The following is a 25,498-nucleotide window of genomic DNA, read 5'->3' on the forward strand; positions in this document are numbered from 1 at the left end:
CAGAGTGGGAATAAGCGACTTTGGGGAAGCGGTAAAGTTTACCCCAAAGTGACTGGCTGGTGACTAGCAAGGGGCTTGGGAGAAAGTCAGTGCTGAGCAGAAGCCTGCAGTTGAACGGGATGGCTTTCCATGGGCATGGGTAGATAGGGATGTCACGGTGGCCACAGGTGTTTCCCACATCTACCGTTTCACTCGGATTCCTGTCAACGTGGCTCTGCCCCGTGGCCCATTCCTGGGACGACGTGCTAGTACAACCGGTCACCTGGAGATCAGAAGACTGTGCCCACCTCTAGTCCTCGGCAAGTGCAGCAGGCACTCTTAAATGCTGAGCTGTCTCTCCAGCCCAGTTATAAAGAAGTATGACTATTTTGCTATTGTTGTCTTCTGCAACCTTGGTAAGCCTAGAGTTCCATGTTTTAAAACTGTTTATAACTAATTCATTAAATTTGCAGTCCTGGGGATTCAGCTTAGGACCTTACATATGCCAGGAAAACTCCCTACCACTGAACTGTATCCCTAGGCCAAGGGATCCATGCTTCGCTGGACAATAATCACCCCAGGGAACAGTGGATCAAGAGAGGAAGGCCTGTAGGCATCATCAGAAAGGCCCACATGTCTCAGAGAGCATCACCAGACATCAGGGTATAGTGCAGATATTAGGGGCCATCCTTGTCTGACATTTGAATGCAAATGATCTCTCAGTAATTCCCTCTTTCTCTGGCCCCACATGTTACAGCCCTGGTTACCAGGATCCTACCCTCCTTCAAGCAAATGCAAAGAACTCATTCTAACATGCCATTGGCCTCCCCCACCCTGACTCGGGCTGAGGATTCTTCAAAGCACCTCCTTGGGCATGGATGGGTGTTGGAAAGGACACTTCCAATCTGTCCCTGCCAGGGCCCCCACCAACTACAAGCTCTGCTTCTGTGGAGGTTTTGCCAGGCGCCAAAAACATCTCCAGTGCTCTGGCCAGGAGCAGCCAATGGAAAGCACAGCCAGGACCCCTCCCTCTCTCCTCCAGTGGCACCCCAGCTTCCTGCCGCCGGTTTCTCTCTCTTTTGCCTGTCTGCCTGACTCAGAAGTGAGGACTCACGGGGCAGCAGCTTCAGCAGTACTAGGGGCTCCAAGGCACCTCATCTTATCTTCTGCCCCGTGGTCTCTGGAGGGGTGCGACAGAGATGTCCTGGAGACCAGTCATCCTCCTGTCATTGCTCATGGCCATGGTGCTCCTGTGTAGTGAGTATGGGAGGGCGGAAAGGGTGGGCTGCATTAGCTACACAGTAAGACCTTCTTTATATAGGTCAGTTGGCTCAGGTGCCATAGGTAGGAAGGAGTGTGTTTGTTAAGTGTTTATTAAGGTAGCTATTCTTGGTGTGTGTGTGTGTGTGTGTGTGTGTGTGTGTGTGTGTGTGTAAGATAATATAACACAGAGAAAAATAGCAAAGATAACAAATAGGAAACGAGTCAGCTCATATGGTAGATTCTCATAAAGATTGGCTATATGACTGGTATGTTGAGGGGCAGAGGGCCCCACATCTACTGCACCCAGAATTATTGAAGCCCCACTGGGGGCTCTGATGCTGCAGCCTGTCCCTGTACCCTATCCCACAGTGCTACAAGAGGGGACCAGCGCTTCTGTGGGGAGCAGACCAGCAGCCGGAGAAGAGGCACCAGAAGGTGAGTCCAGGGGACATCCCTACACGTGGGACAGGTGGCTCCTGCTCCCCCACTCCATGCTGGTTGTGAAGAGTACTTTTCTGGTTTCAGGTGTGAAAGAGAAGAAGATTTTCATGCAAGAATCTGATGCTTCGAATTTCCTCAAGAGGCGTGGCAAGAGGTCTCCCAAATCCCAAGATGAAGTCAATGGTAAGGAAGCCGGATGGTCTCCCTCCCACAATAGAATGCCAAAGCCCTCGGATATTAGGGTGAACTAGAGCTCTAAATGAGCAGTCATACCATATTTGGGGCCAGTGAGATGGCCCAATGGGCGAAGGTGACCCAAATTCAGTCCCTGGAACCCACATAGTAGAAGGAGACAATTGACTCCTACAAGTTGGCTTCTGACCTCCACATGCACACTGCGGTATACATGTGTTCCTAACACATGAAATAAAAATGTAGACATGGTATCATATTTCACTGGTTGTGGGTCACAGGTTGGATCACTGTGGCATTGAGATAAGGAACAGTAAAAACTATGCCACATCAAGATGTGGCACTGAGATGTATTCAGAAAGTGAAAAAAACTTAGAGGGAATGTCTGCTAGGTCTAAAAGGAATAGGCCACTTCAGTGTGCTTTAAGGAGCAGTGGCATGGTGCACTCAGGACAACAATGTGGCACTCAGGGGACCAGTACTAGGGACCGAAGTGCTCAGAAGTATAGGCAGTCTGTTGCTGAGTGGCTGCAGCCACGTCCTCCCTCTGATTCCAATTTCCTTACCTATAGACCCAGGAAAGAGGCAGGGGGCAATGTATCAAGGGAGGGAGCCGGTGGGTTTTTGTTTTGCTTTTCTTCAGTTTAATTTTCTGTGAATTTTGGAGTCTCCGGGACCTGAAGACTCTGGTTCTTGACCTTCCGACCCAGGAGGCCTTGGACTTTCCTTTCCCTGAACTGATTCTTCCAAGCCTCTGAGCTCGGACTGTCCTGGCTGAGTCTACAGCATGATTCTTTCCTTGTGTGTGGGGATGAATGAACTCTTTGTGTCCCTTACCACAGTCAGCAAGGTGACTTCTTGTTCAGTAAAAACAGCAGGCTTATTTTCAAATGATGGGGAAGAACGGAGATAGACATGCTTGCAGATCATTCTTTTTTTTTTTTTTTAATTGGAGAAATCAAACCAACCGCAGTAGGAAAATTGCCAGACTGCACAAACGTTCAAATCTGAAGCAGGCCAATGCCAAGCAACATTGAAAGTCTGGGTTGGAGGTGCAGTCCCTGATTGCAATCGGAGAAGCAGCCTCTGGCAGACTTTGCGGGAGGAAACAGGTTTGGACAGGGAATTATCTTCTGCCCTGTGAAACTGAGTCGGAATAATGAGAGGTAGGATTAAGCCTGAGGTCTCTCACCTTAGACGGAGGCTCAGGCAGGCAGGCAGTGGGGGGGGGGGCAGCATATCCAAGTGAATCCCCAGGACTTCACAGAAGTACATCAGCAGTCACTGGGACCAGCTGCTGTGGACAGGTAGAGGAGCATCACCTTGGAGTAACCTGAACTTGGAGCTGCTTTAGAATAAGAATAGGATGGATGTGTATTTGTGTGTGTGTGTGTGTGTGTGTGTGTGTGTGTGTGTGTGTGTGTGTGTATACATGCATGTGGAGACCAGAATTTCAGGTGTCGTTTCTAAGTTGCCATCCACTTTTCATTTTGAGGCAGGGTCTCTCAGGGGCCTGGAACTTGTCAGCTAGCCTAATCTGGCTGGCCAGCAAGTCCCTTGGACAGCTATTCCACTTCCATCCCAGCTCTGGGATTACACGTGCATGGCACCATGCCCAGTTACTTTTAAAAGATGTATACAATGTGTATGTGGGCACATCCTATAAAACACTGTTTTGGTAGAGAATGAGATCATTCTTTGTTGTCGTTACATCAGATGTCCGATTTTTGGATGGCTTCTTTTACAAAGCTGCTTCTTCAGGAATGGGGAGTCACTCAGAATGTCCTGCCCAAACCTGAGCGCTCCTGTGGCAGCTCTCTGATATCTGGAGCCACATCAGAGCTGCCAGTGAGTCAGAAGGGAGACACTGCTCTGTAAGTGTCCAGGCTGCTGTGTGGCCTCCACTAGGTCAGCGGACCTCTCTGAGCCTGAATCACCTCCTGAGGAATCTGTAGGATGTGGAGATGGACTGGACTGTGGACCGTTTCTGTCAGGATAAAGTTTTCTGCTACTGTAAATAAAGGCAACTTTAGGAAGAAACAAAGGATTTCCTTCAGAAATCTGTACTATGGCAAATACACAGATAGCCTGGATTTAATGAGTTAATTAGTATTCACATGTTTACTTATCAGTATAAGCTTCTTGCTTCCAGGAGGGATTTGAGGTTTTCTTCCCTTTATCCCCCTTATTTCTTTTTCCTTCTTTCCTCCCCCAACAAAACACAACAAACAAAAATCCCATTCATTGATTCACCCTGGGTTGTGTGAATGAGCGCATGTGCATACCACAGTGTGTGTAGAGGTCAGAGGACAGTTTATGGGCACTGATTCTCCTCTTCCACCATGTAGATTCTGGGGTTCACATTCAGGTTGTCAGGCTTGGTGGTAAGTACCCTGTTGCTGAGCCGTCTTCCTGCCTCCCTCTTCTCCCCACCCCACCCCCCAGTACTAGGTATTGACTTCAAGGCCTTGTGTGTGGTAGGCAAGTCCAACACTCTGTGCCGTGGAGCTGATGAGCACTGCCCTTGTCTTAGCTCGTCTGCTTCTCTTTCTCCTCTTGCATGTCAGTGTCGGGGGGCAACAAGCTCTATAGTCCAGTCTGTGATGTGAGGGGACCCTTGAGAATGGGAGGCAATCTGAGGGGCCCACTCTTCCTGAAGTGCCCATGACCCCTAGGCCTTCAGTGTGCTTTCCGGTTGAAGGACACATTATAAGAACCTTTAAAGAGCTTTACATATCATCTTCCAGAGCATCACAGCTCTCGGACCTTCATTCTAGAAGCCACCATGCTTGGTGAAAACTTGCTTGAATATTACTGTTATTTTGCAATGTTGGGAATTGAACCTTAGGACTTGCACACTCTCAGCAAGTGCTCTACCATGGAGTCACACTCCCTAGCTTGCTGACACGTGATTTCACACCCTTCTTAACGGCACAATGGGGTTGTCCCTCCTAAGAAGTAGCAGAATGGCGTCTTTTCTGCTTTTACTTTTTAAGTGACGTGTATGCATTTACTTTGGGTGTGTCTGTGCCTTTTGTATGTGGCAAGTGCATACCTGCTAAGTGCACAAGCAGATGTCAGAGAACAACCAGTGGGAGTCAGTTCTCTCCTACCATACGGGTCCTAGCGATTGGATCATGTCATCAGGCTTGGTGACATGCACTTTCACCCACTGCGGCATCTGGCCAGCCCCTCTTATCTACCCTTTTAATCTCAGTGCTAACCCCGCATCCTTGCTGAGACAGAAGGTATTCACCCATGTGAGATGAACTTTTAAAACTTTTATTTTTACCTGATGTATATGTGTTTTGCCAGCATGTATATATTATGTACACAGCATGCATTCCAGTGCCCATGGAGGCCAGAATAAGGGCACTGGATTCCCTGATTGTGAGCTGCCGTGTGGGTGCTCAAAATCAAACCCAGGTTCCCTGGAAGAGCAGCCAGTGCTCTTAACTGAGGAGCCATCTCTCCAGCCCCGAAGTTAACTTTCAATCCAATTAACCTTTAGAGAGTTCATTTCCCATCATGGGAGTTCAAATTTCTAAGTGGCCTGGTACTTGGATCACACCACTAACTTTGTGACCAGAGCCAAAGCACTTTCCCCTTATCGGCCTCCGTCTTCTTCTCTGCAAAATGGAGTGACTGGATAGGGTGGTCTCTCAGGCCCTTCGTGTTTTAAAGTCCAGGTGAGGCACAAACCACTTCAGCAAAGTCCTTGATCATCCTCTTCACATCAGCAGATCCAGTTTCTTGGGTACAGTGTGGTGTTTGCCATCACTCACGCACGGGCACAGTGTGGTGCCGCTCACACACGTGCCCTGCTTGCTCCTTTCTCAAGAGTAACTCTGTTTTCACAGCGGAAAACAGACAGAAGCTGCGGGATGATGAGCTGCGGAGAGAGTATTATGAGGAACAAAGGAACGAGTTTGAGAACTTCGTGGAGGAACAAAGAGATGGTAAGAGCTCTCCAGCAGCATCCTTGGGGGAGGAGAGCATAGTGAGGAAAGCCAGCCCGGGCTTGCCCTCCCCCCCCCATGTTTCCCTGCTGTTGACTGGAGGAGGGAGGTAAGGCAGGGGATCCAGTTTCAGTACCTATCCATGGTAGATGTGAAGAGAACAAGTCAAAAAAAAAATGGCTATGCAGGCTTGGAAAGTTGTGGAAGAGGACAAAGGACATGTAGGGTTGGGGACACGCTGGCTTGGGGACAGAGGAGGCCAGGGAGTTATTGGCTGACTGTATGGAAATAAAACTACCCCCATGAGCACCCCAAACTGTGACTTGGCTCCTACAGGGTTGATGGGTGGATGTCAAAGTCATGATCATGAGTTCCTTAGAAATCAATGAACCAATTCCAGGTGCTACTTTATCCAGTAAAATCAAGACCACTTACTTACCTGTTCACTACAATCAGTGTTCTCTTTTTCTTTCTTTTTTACATTTTCACGTGTGTGTGCTCATGCATGCATATATGGAGGTCTGTGGTTGATGTTAGGGATCATTCTCAATCGCTCTTCCACCCCATTCACTGAAGCAGGGCCTCTCAATCAAACCCAGAGCTTGCCAATATGGCTAGTCTCATTATCCAGCTCTCTTTGGAGATGCTGTCTCCACCTTCTGAGGCTGGGGCCACTGTGCCCACTCAGCATTCTACATGGATTTTGATTCTCTGGTCTTCACACTTGTAGGTGGCAAGATCATTATCCACTAAGTGATCTCCCCAGCCCATAACAACATTCTGGTTCAGAGAACAGACGACAGAGAAAAGCGCTGGTTCTTTTTACCCTGCCTTGTACCCGACTTCTAATATCTTTATTCCGTCTTGGCTTCTCAATCACCCAATAGCAACATGGATTCTGGAAGACTCCCCTCCCCCCAATGGGTTTCTGTGCCTTCACTCATCTGTCGGAGGTGGTCTTTTTACTAAGTTTTTGCTCTTGTCAATAGAGGAGAAAAGATGCAGAGAGCCCAGAGTCTCTGACAAGGCAATGGGCACACCCTTTTCCTACACACGGGGCTCCTATCTGCCATCAGGACATGCTCACACCAGGCCTCAGTGGAGGAGGTGTGGGTGGGGATAGGATCTCCGGAAGGTTCTGTCAGAACCACAGCTGGCTAGTGGTCTCAAGTGTCACCCATAACAAACATCCATAGGAACACTTAAGTGAGAGAAGGCTGGGAGATGGGAGAAAGGGAGACGGGGGAGAATGAGGATATGGACATTTCTCTTTGGGTCTTTTCCAGTTTCAAGCCTGACACGCTCCCACACAGTCTCTCGGAACCTCCTGGTGCACAAGCTTGGGTACAAAGCCTTCACTCAGGTTTTGTCAGCTTTCTGTTCTCCTGGCTTCTGGGCTCTGATGGCTGAGGCGGTCCTTCCTCTAAGGGCGTAGTGAAAAGATTATGCTGCTGGGGACCGAGGGCTGAAGCTGTGCCCGCTCCCCTGCAGGTGGCACCTAGCGAAGCCCTGCAAGCGGGTGCTGGGCTCAAATCCTAGGAAATCAAACTCTCTTGGGAACATAGTGTAAAGAACTCAGATTGTCACCGCAGGAGCAAATGCTTCTGTTAGAGATTTGTTGATCTTGGTGAGCAGCTGAGGAGAGCCGTCTTGTTTTTAAAATCCGAGGGTTTGGAATCCAAATTTCCTTCAGTGTAATTTTTACTCACACTGTTCCTAATAACACTCGACACAGTGCCATTTTAAATGTTTCAGGCCTTTGCTAGGCCTGGTGATGCTGCTATGGAATCCCAGCACTTGGTGGATTGAAGCAGCTTTGAAGCCAGCCTGGGCTACATAGAGAAACGGTCTCCAAAAACAAAAACAAACAAACAAAAACATAAATCAAGCAAAATGTATCATTTTCAGATTTCTAGCATATGGATGGAATAACACTACTTTTTCTCTCTGGTGATGAGATGGGATGTGGGGCTTCGGAGGATGCTAGGACTGTGGTCCTTGAGTCCCACCTGAACAGAGAGGACCAGCAGGGCAGAGGGTGTTGGGGACTGTCACTACAGCAGCTGCTGGCATTGAGCATTTGTATGACAATCCCTGCAACATTCCTCTGAAGACAGGACTTACCATTTTCATTTTACAGTTGGAAAGAGTGAGACTTGGAAAAGGCGCACAGCCACACCACGGTGATGTGCTAGGAGACGCCCTAGGAAGGGAGGTCAGGTTTGCCAGCCAGCAGCATCTGCTCTTCTCCATCACAGTCATGGAGGCCTTGGGGGATCTTCCCGCTGGCCCACAACGATGAAGACATGAGCAGGGAGAAAGAGAGACCTAAATGGTCTCTCCAGAGCTTAGTAAAGAAAGGGGAAAGAGAGTCAGCCTAGCTCACCACAGAATCAATTTTTTTTTTTTTTTTTTTTTTTTTTTTTGCTTTTCGAGACAGGGTTTCTCTGTGTAGCTTTGCACCTTTCCTGGATCTCGCTCTGTAGACCAGGCTGGCCTTGAACTTACAAAGATCTGCCTGCCTCTGCCTCCCAAATGCTGGTATTAAAGGCATGGGCCACCACCGCCCGGCTGCTATATATGTGATTTTTAAGGACTCCAGGTAGTGAAAAATAACAAATATTGAAAGCTATAAACTAGATGTAACAATTGGCAGGCAATACGATACCCTTTTTAAAATTATTAATTAAATTTATTCATTTTTTTTCTATCCCAACTGCGGTTTCTCCTCCCTTTCCCCCAGCCCCCTCACCCGCCAATCCACTCCTCCTGTTTCTATTCAGAAAGGGGCAGGGCCTCCCAAGGGTGTCAGCAAAGCATGGCATATCAAGCTGAGGTAGGACTGAGCTCCTCCCCTTGTATTAAGGCTGGACAAGCGACCCCATACGAGGAATAGGTTCCTGGAAGCCAGCCAAAGCGTTAGGGCCAGGCTCTGTTCCCACTGCTAGGAGTCCCACGAGTAGACCAAGCTACACAACTGTTCCACATATGTAGAGGGCCTGGGTCAGCCCCATGTCACCTGCAGCTTTTTTCCTGCGCCCCATGCCGATCTGCTTCCCGTTAGCAGTTTTGTTTATTTGTTTGTTTGTTTTTCGAGACAGGGTTTCTCCGTGTAGCTTTGGAGCCTGCCCTGGAACTCACTTTGTAGACCAGGCTGGCCTCGAACTCACAGAGATCCACCTGACTCTGCCTCCTGTGTGCTGGGATTAAAGGCGTGCGCCACCACTGCCTGGCTCAGTTAGCAGTTTTATGTTAAGCCACTGTAAGTTTGAGCTCTCCCAAGTGAGCTGCTTCCTAAAACGGACACCTGGTCAACAAAGAGATGCTTAATCAGCATCCATGTCAAAGTCATACCTGGAAGAGGAATTGCTCCACTGAGCTTGAAAAATGTCTGGAAGGCTAAAACCCCCCACCAGGGCTGGGCTCTGTATGTACCTGGTCATTCCAGGTACCAAATACAAAAGGGGATTTCAGGGCGAAGGGGAACATCTTGTAGGCCCACACAGAAATGAGACATCCTCAGTAGCCTTGGTTTCTGACACTTGCATCATCTGTCCCTTTTCCAGCTAGTTTTGACAACAAAATGTTAGTTTTGAAGCTTAGAAAATATAGAACATGTCAGGCATGGTGGCACATATCTGTAATTCCAGCACTCAGGAAGTTGATGCCGGAGGATCATGAATTCTAGGTCGGCCTAAGCTGCATAATATGATTTTTATCTCAAAAAAGCAAAAAAACAAACAAACAAGCAAAAACCCACCCAATTTATAGAGAGAAAGTACCATGATCCACCACATTATGCTGTCAATAATTCCCATGTTTGTCTTTATACTGTCATTTCTTTGTGTGCATGTGCAAGTAGAGGTGAGAAAACTATTTGTGGGAGTTGGTTCTCTCCTTTCACGTGGGTTTTAGGGTGGGACTCAGGTTGTTCGGCTTAACAGCAAGCACCACCCCAGACAAACCATCTCACTGGCCCTCATACATGAGTTTTCCAAGGTGTGGTTTGTCCACATGAGGCCGTTTATGTTCCTTGTTAGTTTGGTGTCTAGTCGTCTGTTTAAGTGACTAAGACTCTTTCCCTCATTGGTAGTAAAGGTAAGGCAGCTTGGGTGTCGACCGGCTCCAACCTCGACCTTTACCCTCTTGCCTGTGTACACATGCTCATCGGCCCCTTCCAGCTCTGATCCTGGGAGTCTCCTGGGCACACAGGAACACTTAGCTCAATGTCCCCTCAGCACGTGCTGTGGGCCGATCAACCATTGCAGCTGGGTTGGGTGTCCTCTAGACCGCACAATGACCTTTGTCCTTCTTCCTCAGAGCAGGAAGAGAGGACCAGGGAGGCGGTGGAGCAGTGGCGACAGTGGCATTATGACGGCCTGTACCCTCCCTACCTCTACAACCGCCATCCCATCTGACCTCCCATCGGACCTGGACCTGAAGCAACTGGGGAAAGGGGGCATGAGACACGCCCCCACCTCCCCGCCTGACCTGCCCCCCACCTTCCCGCCCGCCCCGCCTCCCGCCCACTGCCTCTCTCCTACAGACAGGCCCACAGGGTGACCCTGGGGCTGCTCAGGCCAGCAGCTCCTGGGAACACACGTCCTTTATTCCGATGTCTCACAATGCCCGGCTTTTGCGTCTTTGTGGATGATTTTTTTTTTTTTTTGAGGTGAGCAACCACCTGTATTTTTTTCCCATGATCAAATCTACATGTTGTCTCCTTGCTTAGCCACCGGCCACACAATCAGAATGCCCATCTGATAGGACAGCTAAAGGATTGCAGCAGAAAGACTCTAAGTCTGCTTACGGCCTATTAATAAAAGTGCTGAATCAACCTTGCGTATCACCCTCACCAGACTCCAAGGGGGGCGTGTGATTGTCACGCTAAGCACATGCTCTACCACTGAGCTACATCCCTCCCACCTGCCCTAACTTTGAGTGCTGAGACCCTGTGGACAGGCAGAAGGGAGGAACCACCCTCTTTTCTAGTACCTGGTGTTTTCCTTTCAAAACGAGGCGAGTCCAGCTTGGAATACAAGTCCCTTCACAGCAAAAGCTAAACTCACGTCCAGCTCACAGTGGCATGACACTCTTCTGTCCTACCCTGGGTATTCATCTCTTTCCTCAGTTCTCTTTCCTATGGGGTATTTGTGAGGGCCTCTTTTGTGGAAGCTTCAATACAGTGGTCATGGTGCAGGTTGGTCCAGTTTCCACACGAGGAAGTTTCTCTGTGGGGTAACAGGTACTTAGAGAACTTTCTGTGCTTTTAAGTTTTTCCTCCATAACTGTTTTATATTGAAACCAATGGCGTTCTTGGGGTGTGTGGCTAGCGTCGGTGTCCCTATTCCTTATTCAGAAAAGGGGTGAAATGTGGGCCTGGTGATACCAGCAATTTGAAAACATTCACAGGTAAGTCTCAGGGAAAGGGGCCTTAAATATACACTGTTGCTGGAGCCATCTTACCCTCACCCATCAGACCTCACCAGGTTATCAGTGCACACCCACCTGATTTGCGTATTCCTACCCACAAAGCTTCTGGGTGAGGCCCAGCCCCAACAGAAAAGGCTGTTCAGGAACCTGTTGGCCATAGTTTGACTCTGGACTATCCACAAAAGCCTGGTGTTAAATGGTTGGCATTCCATTTTGTGCTACTGGAAGGTGGTGGAAACTTCTACAAGTGGGCCCAGAAGGAGGTGTTCTGGGACAAACACCTTAAGGGGATTGCGTATCGTGATGATTTTCCATTCTCTCTTGCTGCTGACCATGAACTGAGTGCCAGATGTTCCCACCATAATGACAGCCCGCATGCAAAGCTCCAGGGCCAGTCAACCATGGGTTGGAGCTTCCCGACCAAGAAGAACCCAATTCCTTTCTCTTTTATATACTGCGTGTCCCCCAAGTATTTGTTATAGGGATGGAAAGCTAACAGCTTTTGCTCTACATTGTCCTCTGGACATGCCATGTAACTGGGGGAAACTGGTATAAGCCAAAGGCTTGGCAGGTACCTCAATATTTGATAGCTATCTTTACTTATTACCTGAGGATGCTGAGGTTACGTGGGAGGAATGGGCATCAATGTTGAGATAAACATCAACAGAAAGGATTTGGCTGGTTGCCATCCGTCAGCCCAGTCTCATCCAAACTGGAGACTGCGCTCAGGTCTGAGCAGAGCAAAGTTCAGAGATGTTCCTGATAAGATAAGGTAAGATACTTACATAGATTCCACCTGCTTCCCGACCCATCCCAAAGGGACAGAATAAGTGCCCAAACCGTTTTTATTTTTAATTCCTAAGTTTGTTCTCTTGGGGGTGGCTCCTGTACATCCCTGATCCGCTTAGCTTGATCCGCCTCCATTCATACCTTCCGGGGTACCAAACATGAAGGGTGGTGAACCTTTCTAATGGGGCTAACGTGTGGGCTGTGATACAAGCTTAGCCTGGTATGAGTTCAGGTGGCTGGATTACATGTTGTTGGGCTAATGATAGAAGGAGACTGGCCTGGGGTTACTTTTGGTTGGCCAGAACCTAAATAACAACATAGGCCTTTAGGGCAGTACTTTTTTTTTTTTTTTCTTTTTTGGTTTTTGGAGTTCTCCATGTAGTTTTGGTTCCTGTTCTGGATCTCACTCTGTAGACCAGGCTGGCCTTGAACTCAGAGATCCACCAGGCTCTGCCTCCCGAGTGCTGGGATTAAAGATAGGTGGGCACCATGGCCGCCTGCAGTGAGATCCTTACTCTTTGATGGGTAATTAAAAAGATAAGGCGCTTCCCAAATTGATTGACAGTTGTCTCTTGGTGTCTGAGAAGACCAGGTCCCAGACTTACCCATATCTAAAGATGCTCATTTCTCACATAAACTGCGTATGCAGTAGCATTTGCACATACCCACCCACCCCCATCCTCTTGTACGTTCCAGTTCGTCTCTACATTATGTAAAGGTAATACAATGCAAATGGTATTATTCTCAAACTATTATTTTGAGAACAATGACAAAAACATCTGAAGTCAGTGCAGATGCAATCTTTTTCATCTATGGTTGTTGAGCTGGTGAATGCACCCCCCCCCCCCCACACACACACATCTGCATGTAACAGAAGAAAGGCAAAGCATGGCCCGCTCTCCTCTCCAGGGAAACAGGGGTCCTAATCTGATTGACCCTGTCTATTTGACCCACTTTCCTTCACACCTTCTGGTTGGCACCCCCTCCCACAGGCTAGTGGACAGGTTGGTAACAGCTGGCTGCGTTCCTATCCAGGGCCATACCACACAGCAGCGGCATGGAATGCCAGCACCAAGCAGATGTCCAAAAGTCAGATTTGGGAGACCAGCCAGCTAAAAAAAGAAGTAACTAAAACAAACCTCTAAGCAGTCTGCCCTTGCCTCTTCAATGGCTGCACTTGGCATGAGCTCTAGATAAAGAGTTCTGGCAGCAGAGGCTGGGGAGAAATTCTTTTACCTCATTCACCCCTGTCCCCAACAAGGGCTCCATTATGCTTAGGTTTCCACATTCAGCCTAGAGCTCCGTCACTAAAAGCCAAGCACTGTCATTCTTGGTGAGAACGGATGCCAAAGGTAACAGGACCAGGAATCTGAGCGACCGAATTTCACAGACAACTAGCAACAGGGTAATTTGTCCTTTTTTGGCCTTGTCAAGTGTGGCTTCTGGGCCAGGCTTTTCCTCTTTTCTGAACTTTCATCACGATCCCTCATTCTGAAGAGGAGGTTGAGAACAAATGTGTCAAAAATGCCTTACTAATTTCTATTCATTAGCTTCACATTTTATTTACAAATATTGGGAGGTGGGGGCCCAGCTGGGAGGTAGACTGGGAAAGCACATGCTTACCACGTTCACGGTCCTGGACTCAATTCCCAGCACCACCCAAAACAAACTAAGACAGTGACCAAAGACACTGTGTGCCTCAGGGGTGATTTTATTTACTCAGGCTTCCTGGGAAGAGGCTGGCGGTGATTTTCCAACACCCCACAGCGAGTCTTGTATTTTCCGCATAGTGGTCACGTGCTTCCCCAATTGGCCGAGTTACTTGATTTCTAATTAATTTTCCAACAGTGGTGTTCTAATGCTTTGGTAAGATCTTCATAATTTGGGCTGGTGAGATGGCTCAGAGATGGGGGGCAAGACTGATGATGTGTGAGTTCGATCCCCGAGACCCACGTGGCAGAGAGAACCAACTTTTGCCAAGTTGTCCTCTGACCTCATGCACATCAGCTCTGTCTATCACTTGCTATATAATAGTCTTTAACTCTGCTTTTTTACATACTCGATGAATTCACACATTCAAAAAAAAAAATGTGGCTAGTGCAGATCATTCTCTAGACCAGAAATTCTCAACCTGTGGGTTGTGACCCATCTGATAAACCTCTATCTTCAAAACTATTTACATTATGATTCACAACAGCAGCAAAATCAGTTACGAAGTAGCAATGAAATAATTTTATAACTGGGGTCACCACAACACAAGGAACTGTATTAAAGGGTTGCAGCATTAGGAAGGTTGAGAACCACTGATTTAGACCATACACAACAATCTTCAGAGTCCTTCATGATTAAAGCAAACACTTGTATTCGGAATATAGAAAGGATTTTTCTAACTCAGCCCAATGATACACACAAACAGTTGGCTAGTGAACAGCACACTACAAGGTGATGAACAGTACTGGTGATAACGATTAAGACCGCAATGAGATGCCCCTACACACTGATCAGAACAGCTAAACTTACATAAGACTGACAAGGGGCTGAGGAGATGGATCGACAGTTAGGAGCACTTGCTGTTCTTCCAGGAGGTGAGTGAGTTTGGTTGCCAGGACTCATACAGGGCAGCCACAACAGCCCGTAACTCCAGTGCCAGGGGATCTGATGCCCTCTTCTGGCCTCTATGGATACTTGCATATACACAGAACATGTATGTGTATACACACACACACACACACACACACACACACACACACACACACACACACAAATTTAAAAAAGGCTGACATCAGGTGTTGGTAAGGCTGTGGAGCAAATGGAAAATTGAATTCCCGTACATTTACTAGATGGTGTGTATGAAGGTACAACCACTCTAGAGTAAGGCGGGCAGTGTCTTAGAAAGCTACCACACATAAATTTACGACACAACCTAGAGAGTCCATTTCTAGACTTTATCTAAGACTCAGGATGTATACACAGAATAGAGTGGAGATTTGTAGCAGCTTTAGTCACAGACCCAAAGCGGAAATGATTCAACCAAAATGTCCAGCAACAGGTGACTAAAAAAAAACCGACAGACAGGCAGGCACACCCATACAGTGGGCTTCTTAGCAATAACTATGACACATGAAGCAACATGGATGAATCCCACAACCATGCCACATGACATGCCAGCCGTTGCAGTATTCTATGTCATACTATTTGTCTTAAACTCCAGGAAAAGACAGGAAAATGGGTTCTTTCCTCTGGGCAGGGTCTGGGTTGAGCTTTGACTAAAAAGTGGCTTAAGGACAACTTCCTAGTGATTGTACTTTTAATTTTAAAGTTTTCAAGTTTTTCTACAAATTGCTTCCAATTTTAGCCAACTGACCTTTCGTTTCTTTTCCAAATATTGGCAAAGGTAGAATTTCACTTTTTGGACTCCCCACAGTTCTGGAGAGACTCAGCGTTTCTAAGCTCTCTCTACCACAGAGTAAAGCTGGCGTTCGGCTGAGTAGATGTCTTGATGGCTGTCAGTGACATACTCCTTGTTTGGAAACAGGATTTTGTTTTTTAAAAAGTTATTATTTTCTAAACAGAAACAAAGAAAAAACAAAAACAGACTTGTGTGCGTGCTTAAAAAAAAAAGGATTTTATTTATTCTTATTTTACATGTAGGAGTGTTTTCCCTGCATGTAAGTGTACTATTACAGAGGCCAGAAAGTGGGGTAAGGGGGAGTTGGATTTCTTGGAACCGGAGTTACAGTTACTAGTTACCATGTGGGTACTGGATGTGAACCCAGCTCCTCTAGAAGGGCACTGACTGTTCTTAACTGCTGAGCCATGGATCCATCTCCTGTGCCCATTAATAAATACCTTGAGACATTATTTAGCCAACTGCTGCTTACTTTGCTAAATATCAGCGACCCTGAAGCCTCTGGTGTTTCAGCTTTTCTTCATTCAGGGATGTTCATTCAGAAGGTCACTATCTGCTATTCTTCAAGATTGTTATCTAAAAGACTTCAACTTTCCTCTCCTTGTTTGGAAACAGAATTTTATTTTTTAAAAAAGTTACTATTTTCTAAACAGAAACAAAGAAAAAACAAAAACAAAACAAACAACAAAAAAATCATTGTGGTGGTGCACACCTTTAATCACAGCACTTAGGAAGGAGAGACAGGTGGATCTCTCTGAGTTGGAGGCCAGTCTGGTCTACAGAGTAAGTTCCAGGACAGCTACACAGAGAAACCTTGTCTCAAAAAACCAAGAACCAAGCCAAAACAAACCATCATGAAGATACATTCAGATCAGCCAGGTTTTCTATAAAGGATGTAACCAGTTTCTGCTAATTGCTAAGCGTTTACCCTATTCTAACTGCCCAATGATACAGTAAGGCACCGATAACATCAGGAAAAAAGAGAAACACAAAGTGAGTTTGTATGAAAGTATTTAATAGTTGGTAAAAGCACTAAAAAGCAGGATTAAAAGACTAATTCCATTAATGAATATTTTCAAGGCTCATAAGTACCCCTCCTTACCCCTGAATATTCTGGGAAACCACACACACAATGCACACAAATTAAAGCCTTTCAATATTCAGTATAGTGGGAAGTGGTTCCACTGTGTTTCCAATTATCTAAAATTTAAACGTTTCAAAACAAAGGTATGTAGACTCAGGTCCCCATGAAGCTTTGTAAACATGGAAACATTTTAAAGACAGCACGCAGGTGAAGACTCCAGTCATGCCCCGTTCAGATGAGAACACATGTCCCACATAGTAAAGGAGGAGCAATCCACTGTTCAAGTTCTAAGTAGCCATGCCACTGACTTCAGATTCATCTCTGTTCTAAATATCAGTTTTAAGTACCTTTTGGTTTAATGAATAAACACTTTGGTTCAACAAATAAACACTTTATTTTTCTTTGTTAAATTAGAAACCAAAGTCCAAACCCTCCTGTAGTACAGCACTCCTAAGAGGATGGTGGTCAGACCTCCCTCAAGGCCTTCTGCCCAGACAGAGCAGAACACCGCGGTGTGGAATCCGGAGTATGCGACTGAATCTGGCTCTTTAAAGTCTCATCCATCTGTCTCCATACCTACTTTCCATAGGATTATACTCTTGACATGATGTTATCAGACTCCAGGGTAACGATCCTTCTGGCTTATTCTACCGGTAGACAGCATCAGCATTCATCCAGGCCGAAAACTATTTGAAAAATAGGCTGTCAAGCCAGCCTGATCTCAAGAACTATGTTTCCTGGGGTAAACTACAGGCTTTGACCTCTAAGGTTCTTGACATACACAATAAAGTTACCTTCAACCCCCAAAGCCCATGGGGTCTGTCTGGCACAGTTAGTTTCCAGTCATGCTTTACAGCTTCTCGGTTGTATGTCTGCTTTACTTTACATCAACCCACCGTTAGGGATTTCTATCTGCGTCCCCCAGCACTGTCAGCCGAGCACTTCCCTCTGTATCAACGCAGTGACTTGATGTCCAAGACAAAGCTGAGGTAGCTGGAACTCAAGGAAAGAGTGTGGCTCTGATGTCAGCACATCCAGACTCCGCAAGGACAGTTATCACCCAGAACCCGAGTGCTGGGGCATTACATGGACATGCAGCCCACGCTTCATTTTACATACAAGGAAACCAAGCCTAGTAGTCGGGAGACAGCCATCCTAAATTCGTTCTTTCGTCTTTCGTTTTTGAACTTGACTGTGATTCAGGAAAAAAATGTATTCTCTGCCTCCAACAAGGAGACCCAGAAGCTCAGCTCTCTGGTCACCTTTCAGTTTCGGGGCAAAAATCTGTGTGGCTTGCTGTAAGGCAGGCACTGACGTGTGAACGGGAAAGACCACGGTATCCTGATTTCCCACGTGCATGGTGATGTCAACCATGTGTCAAACCAGCACACAGGGAAGGAAGTGAGTAAGCAGTGTGCTCACCAAGCACTTCTTTCTCACAGTGTCAACCAGGAAGAAGGGCCACACACACAGAGCCAATCTCCTGCTTTCTCAGAGCCACCAGGAGGAAGGCCGGGTGTGAGAAACCATCTGCAGAGGGTTATTTAAGGCTGTTCAGAAACTTGGCATGCTCTTCGCCTCTCGGCAACAGGGTTTCTCCCCCTATCTTTGGACCAGTCTTCTCCTGGAAAAGAGAGAGTGCATGAATGAGAAATGGCTTACCTTTATTTCCCCGGGCCACCAACTCAACTATGAACTAGAGTGCAGGTGGTACAGCTACAGGTCTAGAGTGTCCCCGGGCCACTGTCATAGCTAGTGGGACCTAGTGCGATTCTCCGATCACTGGGATGAGGCCCTGAAGGAACAGGACGCGGCGTTCTTTTTAGTTCTGAACGATGAGGTAAAGAAGCCTCCTTTGACATCTTCTCCTCACCACAGGTCCAAAACCAAGGCCGTAGGCTAAGCAGGCAGAAACTGAAGAACTGTGAACCAGACAGAGTAAAGCCTCCCTCTTTTCAAGTTGATTATCCGGGTCGTTTTGTTTCAGCAATGAAACCACATTACCACACATACCTTTAGCATTCCGTCCCGCTCCCACTTGTAAAGGCCACAGTTGCTGAAACAGAAGAAAAAGGCTTTACTCAGTAGTAAGGGATTAAGGGACTCCCAACCCCACACACATCAAGACAATGGGGCGGGGGTGTCACTTCGGGAAAAAGCTGGTCCTTTATTCAAGGGAGCTGGTCAAGGAGGTACTCATGTTCTACACCTCATCTACGGTTATGCTCCGCAGCTACAAAGAATAAGCCTCCCATGACCAGAGAAATGGCCTTCAACTCCTCTGTAGTCTGGAGACTTCAGAAATGAAATTCCAGATGCCAGCAGAACAGGGCAATACACAGCCAGCCCAGTGAGGACCACAAGCTAGGCACTAATTTACGTTTACTGGAGAAGAATGTTCTAGGTCAAGAACGGACAACAGAGAAGCAGGGGTGGGGGTGGGGGTGGGCACCATTCTTAGAAGTGCTGTCTGCTGACTGAAAAGCTCCAGTTCTTCCATCCATGGGCTGTACACACGCTCACCCCAATGAACATCCACCAGCCCACCACTACCATGCACACCCTTCACCTGGGGTAGGCCTTAGCTCTTAGGGGTCCCAGGTAACAATCCCAGCCCAAGGGTTAACAGGAGCTATAGGAAGGCATGGGGGTGACGATCTCATGTTCCAGGGACCATAAAGGAAATACCACACTGACAGAGAACCCCATGCAATTAATTCTCATACCTGCAGTGCTTATTTGGGAGCCTGTCAAGGGAGATGGTCCTGTTTCCACAAGGACATTTGAAAAACCTCTTCACGCCATCGTGCCAATGGAGGTCATGCTGTTCGCTGATGCAGGTCTCCAGAGGCTTGAAGTGGGTGTAGGTACACTGCGCAGACCAACACAAAGCACACGTCCAGTGAGGGCTTTGAAGGAGGGACCCGCAGCTGCTCTCAGGGTCCTCCACACTCGGTCACTGCTGGGACTTGACCAACTAATCTTCAATGATGGTTTTTTTTTGGAGACAGGGTTCTGTGGCCCCGACTGGTCTTAAAGTCATGCTCATGGAGAGCCTATTTCCACCTCCCAAATGCTGGGACTGGAGGCACCGAGTCACCACACCAGGCTCAAGTGGGTTTCTTGATTCTCTCTCTTACACCGCCTTTCCTAATGTCTGCCCCATTCCCAGTGAAGCAGAAGCCTGGACTAGCGCTCACTGACCCTGAGACGGTAGGAAGGCTGAGCTGTGCATGTCTCCATTGCCAGCATTTGGGAGGCCGAGGCGGAAGGGCTACAAAGCTCAAGGACAGCGGGACACAGTCAGTTCCAGGGCAGCCTGGGTTACATAGTGAGACTCAAAAATTTTTTTCTATAAATTTTTTTTTTTTAAAGTTTGGCTAAGTTCCCAGAGACAGCAATCTCTGATGATCAATACATCAATACTTGACGAACAGCAACAGGAACAACTTGGTCCTGGTGGCCACAAAGCAGAATCTCCCTGCAAATGCTCCACTGCACAGCTCTGCACAGCTCCCAGTCAGGCGGGGAGCCTGAACCTTGTCTATCTTGTGCTGTTTACTTTCCCTCCTAAGTAAACGACATTACAAGACATGGCCTCACCCCCAAATTCCCTTATAAAAAGGGGCCCACAGTCCGAGCCCTGCCTTGCACGCACCGTCTTGCATGTCACCACTCGGCATTTCACTTCTCTGATGCTTCTCATTTTTTCTTCCATTTGTTCTTTCTTCACCAGTGGCTCAAAATAGGAGTTCTGTGCCTCGGCCTCGGCCTGAGAAGAAAACCCACAGCAGTAACTGCACCAAGTCCAATGAGCTCAGAAGAGTCCAACAATGGTTCCAGTGATTTAGTTCAATAACCATCAAAACAGAACTGGAGACCGACAAAGTGTCAGAACCCTTCCCAGAGTAAACCAACCGCAAGCCAAAGAACATAATATGTGAAAAAGAGTCCTTCAAACAGGGAACAACAGGATAAAAAGATCTACAGGCATTTGGTTCCCAAGACTAGCACTGTCATTCACAGACTGCTCCAACAGACTCCACCGAGGAAGTGCACATGGCCCCATGAATGAACCTCCACCTGCTGGGTACCAGCCTCTACAAGTGCTCAGGGCACAAGAACAGCCCAGGCCATTAGAACAGGAGGGGTGAGGGTGGGGAGGTGTTTCTGAAGAGTGACGGCGCAGCTGTGGAGTTGGGGTGGCTGCACAGTACCTTTGGGGAGCACACAGGGAGTTCAGCCTGGGTCTTTGGCTTTGCCACCTTTTCTGAGTTCTAGTCCAGTGGAAAGACTTTTACAACTTTGTTGTTAGGTATCAATCAATTAGAAGAACAGATAATTAGGAATAGTGGCACTCCCCGGGGACATTCCTTGTCCTACACAGATACGGCATGCTCTAGGGGACATGTGAGTGGAAACCTGACTATAACATATAGAACAGAACTGTTTTCTACACAACTTGACATACTTGTGCATGGTTGACATACACTTGACTATTCCAAGAACGTGACTAGGCAGCTCCTGTGTGTACTGAAGAAAGACTGTACTTTGTTCGCAGGATAACTCACTCTTGTTCTGCTGAGGCCTTATTTCTAGACTGTCTCATTTACACTTACAGATTCAAGCCTCCGACTACTACATTATTTCTCCTAGGTTAAGCTATAGCCAAGCATTTAAAGGACGAAATATGTATTGTCAGAAATACTTTCCTGTACTCCCTCATATTAGTTCACATATTATAATGATATCTCTGAAACTCTAAGTATAGACAATTTATATTATTCATGAATTTTAATAAGGATGCTTGTTATTACAATACTTGTTATTAAAGGGGATTGGGAGTGATGGGGTTAACTGTTGGCTGGATGCACCTGAGATGTCAATATAAAAATGTCTGAATGGGAAAAAATTCCTCTCATAATGCAGAGAAGAAATTAGCAAGTAGTAAACAACATTATTTCAACATAACATAGTCACACGATATGTAAACATTTGTATGATGTGGCAGTCAGTCTACTTAATAAAATATCAGTTGTTACTCTTCATGGCAAGGACAAAATGTTACTTGAGGGTGCTGGGCAGATAGCTTAGTGGGTAAGAACACCCACTTTGGAAAGCTGACCAGTTGAGTTGGATCCTTGGAAATCACATGAAAAACTGACTGCAGGAGCATGCATCTGTAACCCTAGCACTACTAAGAGACAAGAGAGATGCCCAGAAATTTGTGGACTAGCTAGCATACAGCACAGCAGTTGAGTTGTCCTCTGATGTGTGTGCGCACGCGCGCACACACACACACACACACACACACTCCATCTGAAATATTCCTGCTTCTCAAAGCAAACCACACAGCCATATAGGTACTTCTTTACCTGTGTAGAGAAGCAGAAAGTCCGACCAGCACCTTGCTTTGAAGGACACTGATCTGATCCCTTGGGCGCTTACCTCTTTCAGGATGTCTGTGTGCTTGGACTTTGCTTTTAGAATTCTCTGGAATTCCTCTGACTCTAAGTAGGCAAGTTGCTCTCTCCTTTTCTTCCTGGCAGGCTCTAACTCATCTGCAGAAGAACAGCATTGGCTATTGCTGAGAAAGAAGACTGAGGGCACCAGCGTGCTTCACCCACTAGCTCCCTTCTCCTCTTCCTACGCCTTCCAGGCTCCTCAGCCCCGACATCAGGACCCCACCTGTAACCGGCAGGGGTGACTTCAAGAGTGAACAGAAAGCTGGGCATGAGGGCCTGTAATCCCATTATTGGCCAAGGTAAGGCAGGAGGATTGCCAAGTTTGAAGACAACCTGGGCTACATAATGAGACTTTGCTGAAAAAACAAAAACATTGCCTAGCAAGCGCAAGGCCCTGGGTTTGGTCTTCAGCTCTGGGGGGGGGGGGGGGGGGGGGAAGAAAAAAGAAAAAAAAAAAAAAAAAAAGACAAGCAACAAAAAACTAAGTGGAGGGGTAGAGCCTGGAGCATGAGGTGGAGCAGGCCTGACAGCAAGGACAGAAGCTCCTCACTTCTGATTATGATGATAGAAAAGAGTAAAAATCGGAATGAGAAGTCAATTTTCAATGACATTTAGCATTTATTTTAACAATAAAAACAAAAAATTAAAACAGGAATTCCATTCCTTTCAAAAATCTTTATGCTAATATAAAATACATAAAGATGCAGTGAATAATCCTTTCCCCATGTGCTCAAACTGTCCATAATTCCATTCCAAGCTAATGCGATTATACAAGAATGACCTGCTGAGCCAGGCAGGTGATCTGTGACTGTAAACCCAGGCCTCAGGACATTGGAGCAAGAAGATAGAGTTGGAGTGAGCGCACCTCGAACTATTTAGAGACCAACTCAAAACCAACAGTGTCAGGGCACTAGCAACGCTTAGAACACTTCCTTTACCAACAGGAAGTGTCTTCCCCACTACTGACGGTGAAGCTGCAATACCTTCAGGAGAAACCGTGTTGTTCTTCTCTGCACGCTCCTTCACTTCCAGTACATCTTGGGGGTCCATTTGCTTCCTTACAATACTGTTTGGATCCGCTTTTGCAAGAATCTGGCCTTTTGCCCTTAATTTGGCAATGGCAGCTGACTAGAAGGAAAAGGGTTGAGATGAGACAGGCACCGGTAGCCTCATTGCCTTGTCCTCTAGCAGGAACTTGGCTGGTGATGGCCGGGGGGGGGGGGGGGGGGGGGGGGGGGGGGGGGGGAAGCTTGATGATCTATCTGGGTTGCATCCTGGGAACCCACATGGTGGGCGGAGAGAGTCTCTCCCACAAGTTGTCCTCTGACCACATGATGGCGTGGCACGTACACACACACATACATTAAAAAGACTACACACAATCAAATTTGACAGAATAGAAATAGGTCTATAAATAGCTAGCAGAGAACTAGGTCTATAAATCATGTTTCACAGAAATAAGCACCATGAAATAGCAGAAGCATGTTTAGGGCCCTTTTAGATATTGTTGGAAAGTCTGTCCTAATCTCAAGCCAAAAATTCATTTAGCAACTTTTAAAATTAAATGTTCTAACACAATACATTTTAGAGATGTATTAATTTGATACTTATATGCTGAAGAATGATAGGAGGAAAATATTAAATGTCTTTGTTTGCTATAATTAAACCACTGTGTTTCTGTAAGAGTAGAAGATTGTGCATACAGCAAAACCACTGCACATTATAATATAAAGCAGTATGGAACCTGAGCCAAGGTGTTTTGGACAGTGTTCACTGGTGCTGTGTGCTGTGACGGCATGTAGGGTGGACAAAGTGTGCATGAGGTGGGTTCAGAAGCAAGCCTGTGGAAGTGTCTCCATCAACATGGGCAAGGATTACCAGGAGCAGCCTGGATTCATTACATGTCGGATTCTGAACTAATTTTCTGACATTGTGTGCTCATAACCTTTTATCAGTAATAAAATTTTCACGACTCATAACTTTAGTCACAAGAGCCCCCAAACAGAGCTGCAGCCCCGGGTTAAGACCAGCTAGACCTTGCTGGGCGGTGGTGGCGCACGCCTTTAATCCCAGTACTTGGGAGGCAGAGCCAGGCGGATCTCTGTGAGTTCGAGGCTAGCCTGGGCTACCAAGTGAGTCCCAGGAAAGGCACAAAGCTACACAGAGAAACCCTGTCTCGAAAAACAAAAAAAAAAAAAAACAAAAAAAAAAGCTAGACCTTTCACTGTTATTTTGAAGTCTTATCTCACTAATTACAGGAAGTTTTTGTCTAATGCTGCTGTCTCAAGCTGTAGACAGTGTCTTCCTGAAGGCTGCTTCCTCTAGACTGACAAGAAACTGCATTGAGATAATGGCTCGCACTTTCTTGGATTAGATTAATGGCATTATGTTGACATCATTATCATTGCAAATTACTGGTGATTGGTACACGGCTGCAAAGGGACCATCTTTCCTGGACATTAGCATAGGGCCTGTCACAGAATGCAAACAAAGCCAAGCGATGAAAACAGAAGCCAGGAAAAACTAACAAACAACCAAAAACAGAACAAACCAGCCCTTGGGTGTTTATAGTGTATGTGTGTGCTTGTGTGCACGTGTACGAGCTTGCAGAGGCCAGAAACTGACACCAGTGTTTTTCTTCCTTGATTACTCACCTTATTTATTTAGATTTTAGGTATTTGTGTGTCTGAGCACCTGCTTGTCTGTGTGTGCCCCACGTGTGTACAGGTGCCCTGGAGGCAGAGGAGGGTGTTCGATCCCCTGGACTGCAGTTATAGCTGTGTGAGCTGTCTGATGTAAGTGCTAGGAACCCAACGTGGGTCCTCGACAAGAGCATCCAAGTGCTTTGACCAGTGACCCACCTCTCCAGGCTCACCCTCCTTATCATTCGAGACAAGATCTTTCCCTGGGCCCAGAGCCCCCCACTTGCCAGAACGGCTGGCCAGCCCGGATCCACCTGTGTGCACTTCTCTCCTCCCCAGGTTACGCGCGGCCCCCATGCCCAGCTTTTCACACGAGTGCTGGGGATCCCGCTCAGGTCCTCCGGCACAGCAAGCACTTCACTGGGCTGCCTCCCAGCACCCCACTTACCTTTTTAGCTTCTGCCGCTGCACTCAGTTTTGGTTTGGGTGGTGGAGATTCATCAAAAAAGAGGACATCATCCCCTTCTGAGATGCCTCTACCAAGCTTGGGCATCCGGGGGGCTGTGGTTCTTTCCAACCTTGGGAACTCGGCTCCAATCCGAGGAGACTGGGCAGCAGACTGTCGAGACGAACATGGCACTGCTGGGCTCTGGACTTCACTTGAGCTTTGAAGGAATCTTAAAAGGAACACGAAGTAACTAAATGTGGGGCTGGGTATGTGGCTAGACAAATGATGCTCCAGGCCCTGGGCTCCATCCCACAACCCAAACCCCAAGTAAATAAATGTAAGTAAATATACACCCAGGGCTCAAAAAACTTCAAGTCTAGAACTCTGTCTTATC

At 47.0% G+C, this 25,498-nt stretch overlaps 2 protein-coding genes across 2 annotated transcripts in view; one reads left to right on the forward strand and one right to left on the reverse strand.

Moving 5' to 3' along the window:
- Positions 1-741: 741 nt before the first annotated feature.
- Positions 742-10,676, forward strand: Ucma (upper zone of growth plate and cartilage matrix associated). The gene is made up of 5 exons (XM_015993485.3): positions 742-1,236; positions 1,612-1,677; positions 1,768-1,866; positions 5,736-5,834; positions 10,155-10,676. The coding sequence occupies exons 1-5, from the start codon at positions 1,179-1,181 to the stop codon at positions 10,250-10,252; spliced, it is 420 nt and encodes a 139-aa protein (XP_015848971.1). The 5' UTR covers positions 742-1,178; the 3' UTR covers positions 10,253-10,676.
- Positions 10,677-16,459: 5,783 nt separating this feature from the next.
- Mcm10 (minichromosome maintenance 10 replication initiation factor) overlaps positions 16,460-25,498 on the reverse strand; it is a 28,916-nt gene continuing 19,877 nt past the window's right edge. The window contains exons 14-20 of the mRNA XM_076572757.1: positions 25,105-25,333; positions 22,998-23,142; positions 21,998-22,110; positions 20,208-20,321; positions 19,276-19,421; positions 18,563-18,605; positions 16,460-18,173 (exon numbers count right to left, since the gene is read on the reverse strand). Of these exons, the coding sequence (XP_076428872.1) occupies positions 18,090-18,173; positions 18,563-18,605; positions 19,276-19,421; positions 20,208-20,321; positions 21,998-22,110; positions 22,998-23,142; positions 25,105-25,333 (874 nt within the window). The 3' untranslated portion in view covers positions 16,460-18,089. The remainder of the gene's footprint in view (positions 18,174-18,562; positions 18,606-19,275; positions 19,422-20,207; positions 20,322-21,997; positions 22,111-22,997; positions 23,143-25,104; positions 25,334-25,498) is intronic.

The sequence above is a fragment of the Peromyscus maniculatus genome, chromosome 5 (assembly GCF_049852395.1).
Source record: "Peromyscus maniculatus bairdii isolate BWxNUB_F1_BW_parent chromosome 5, HU_Pman_BW_mat_3.1, whole genome shotgun sequence".
NCBI classification, from domain to species: Eukaryota; Metazoa; Chordata; class Mammalia; order Rodentia; family Cricetidae; genus Peromyscus; species Peromyscus maniculatus.

What these genes read in the sequence shown, in the direction of transcription:
- Ucma (XM_015993485.3), top strand. Translation starts at nt 1,179, where the DNA reads ATGTCCTGGAGACCAGTCATCCTCCTGTCATTGCTCATGGCCATGGTG. An exon ending in CGGAGAAGAGGCACCAGAAG is followed by an intron (nt 1,678 to 1,767) that starts GTGAGTCCAGGG and finishes TTCTGGTTTCAG; the next exon opens with GTGTGAAAGAGAAGAAGATT. An exon ending in CGTGGAGGAACAAAGAGATG is followed by an intron (nt 5,835 to 10,154) that starts GTAAGAGCTCTC and finishes CTTCTTCCTCAG; the next exon opens with AGCAGGAAGAGAGGACCAGG.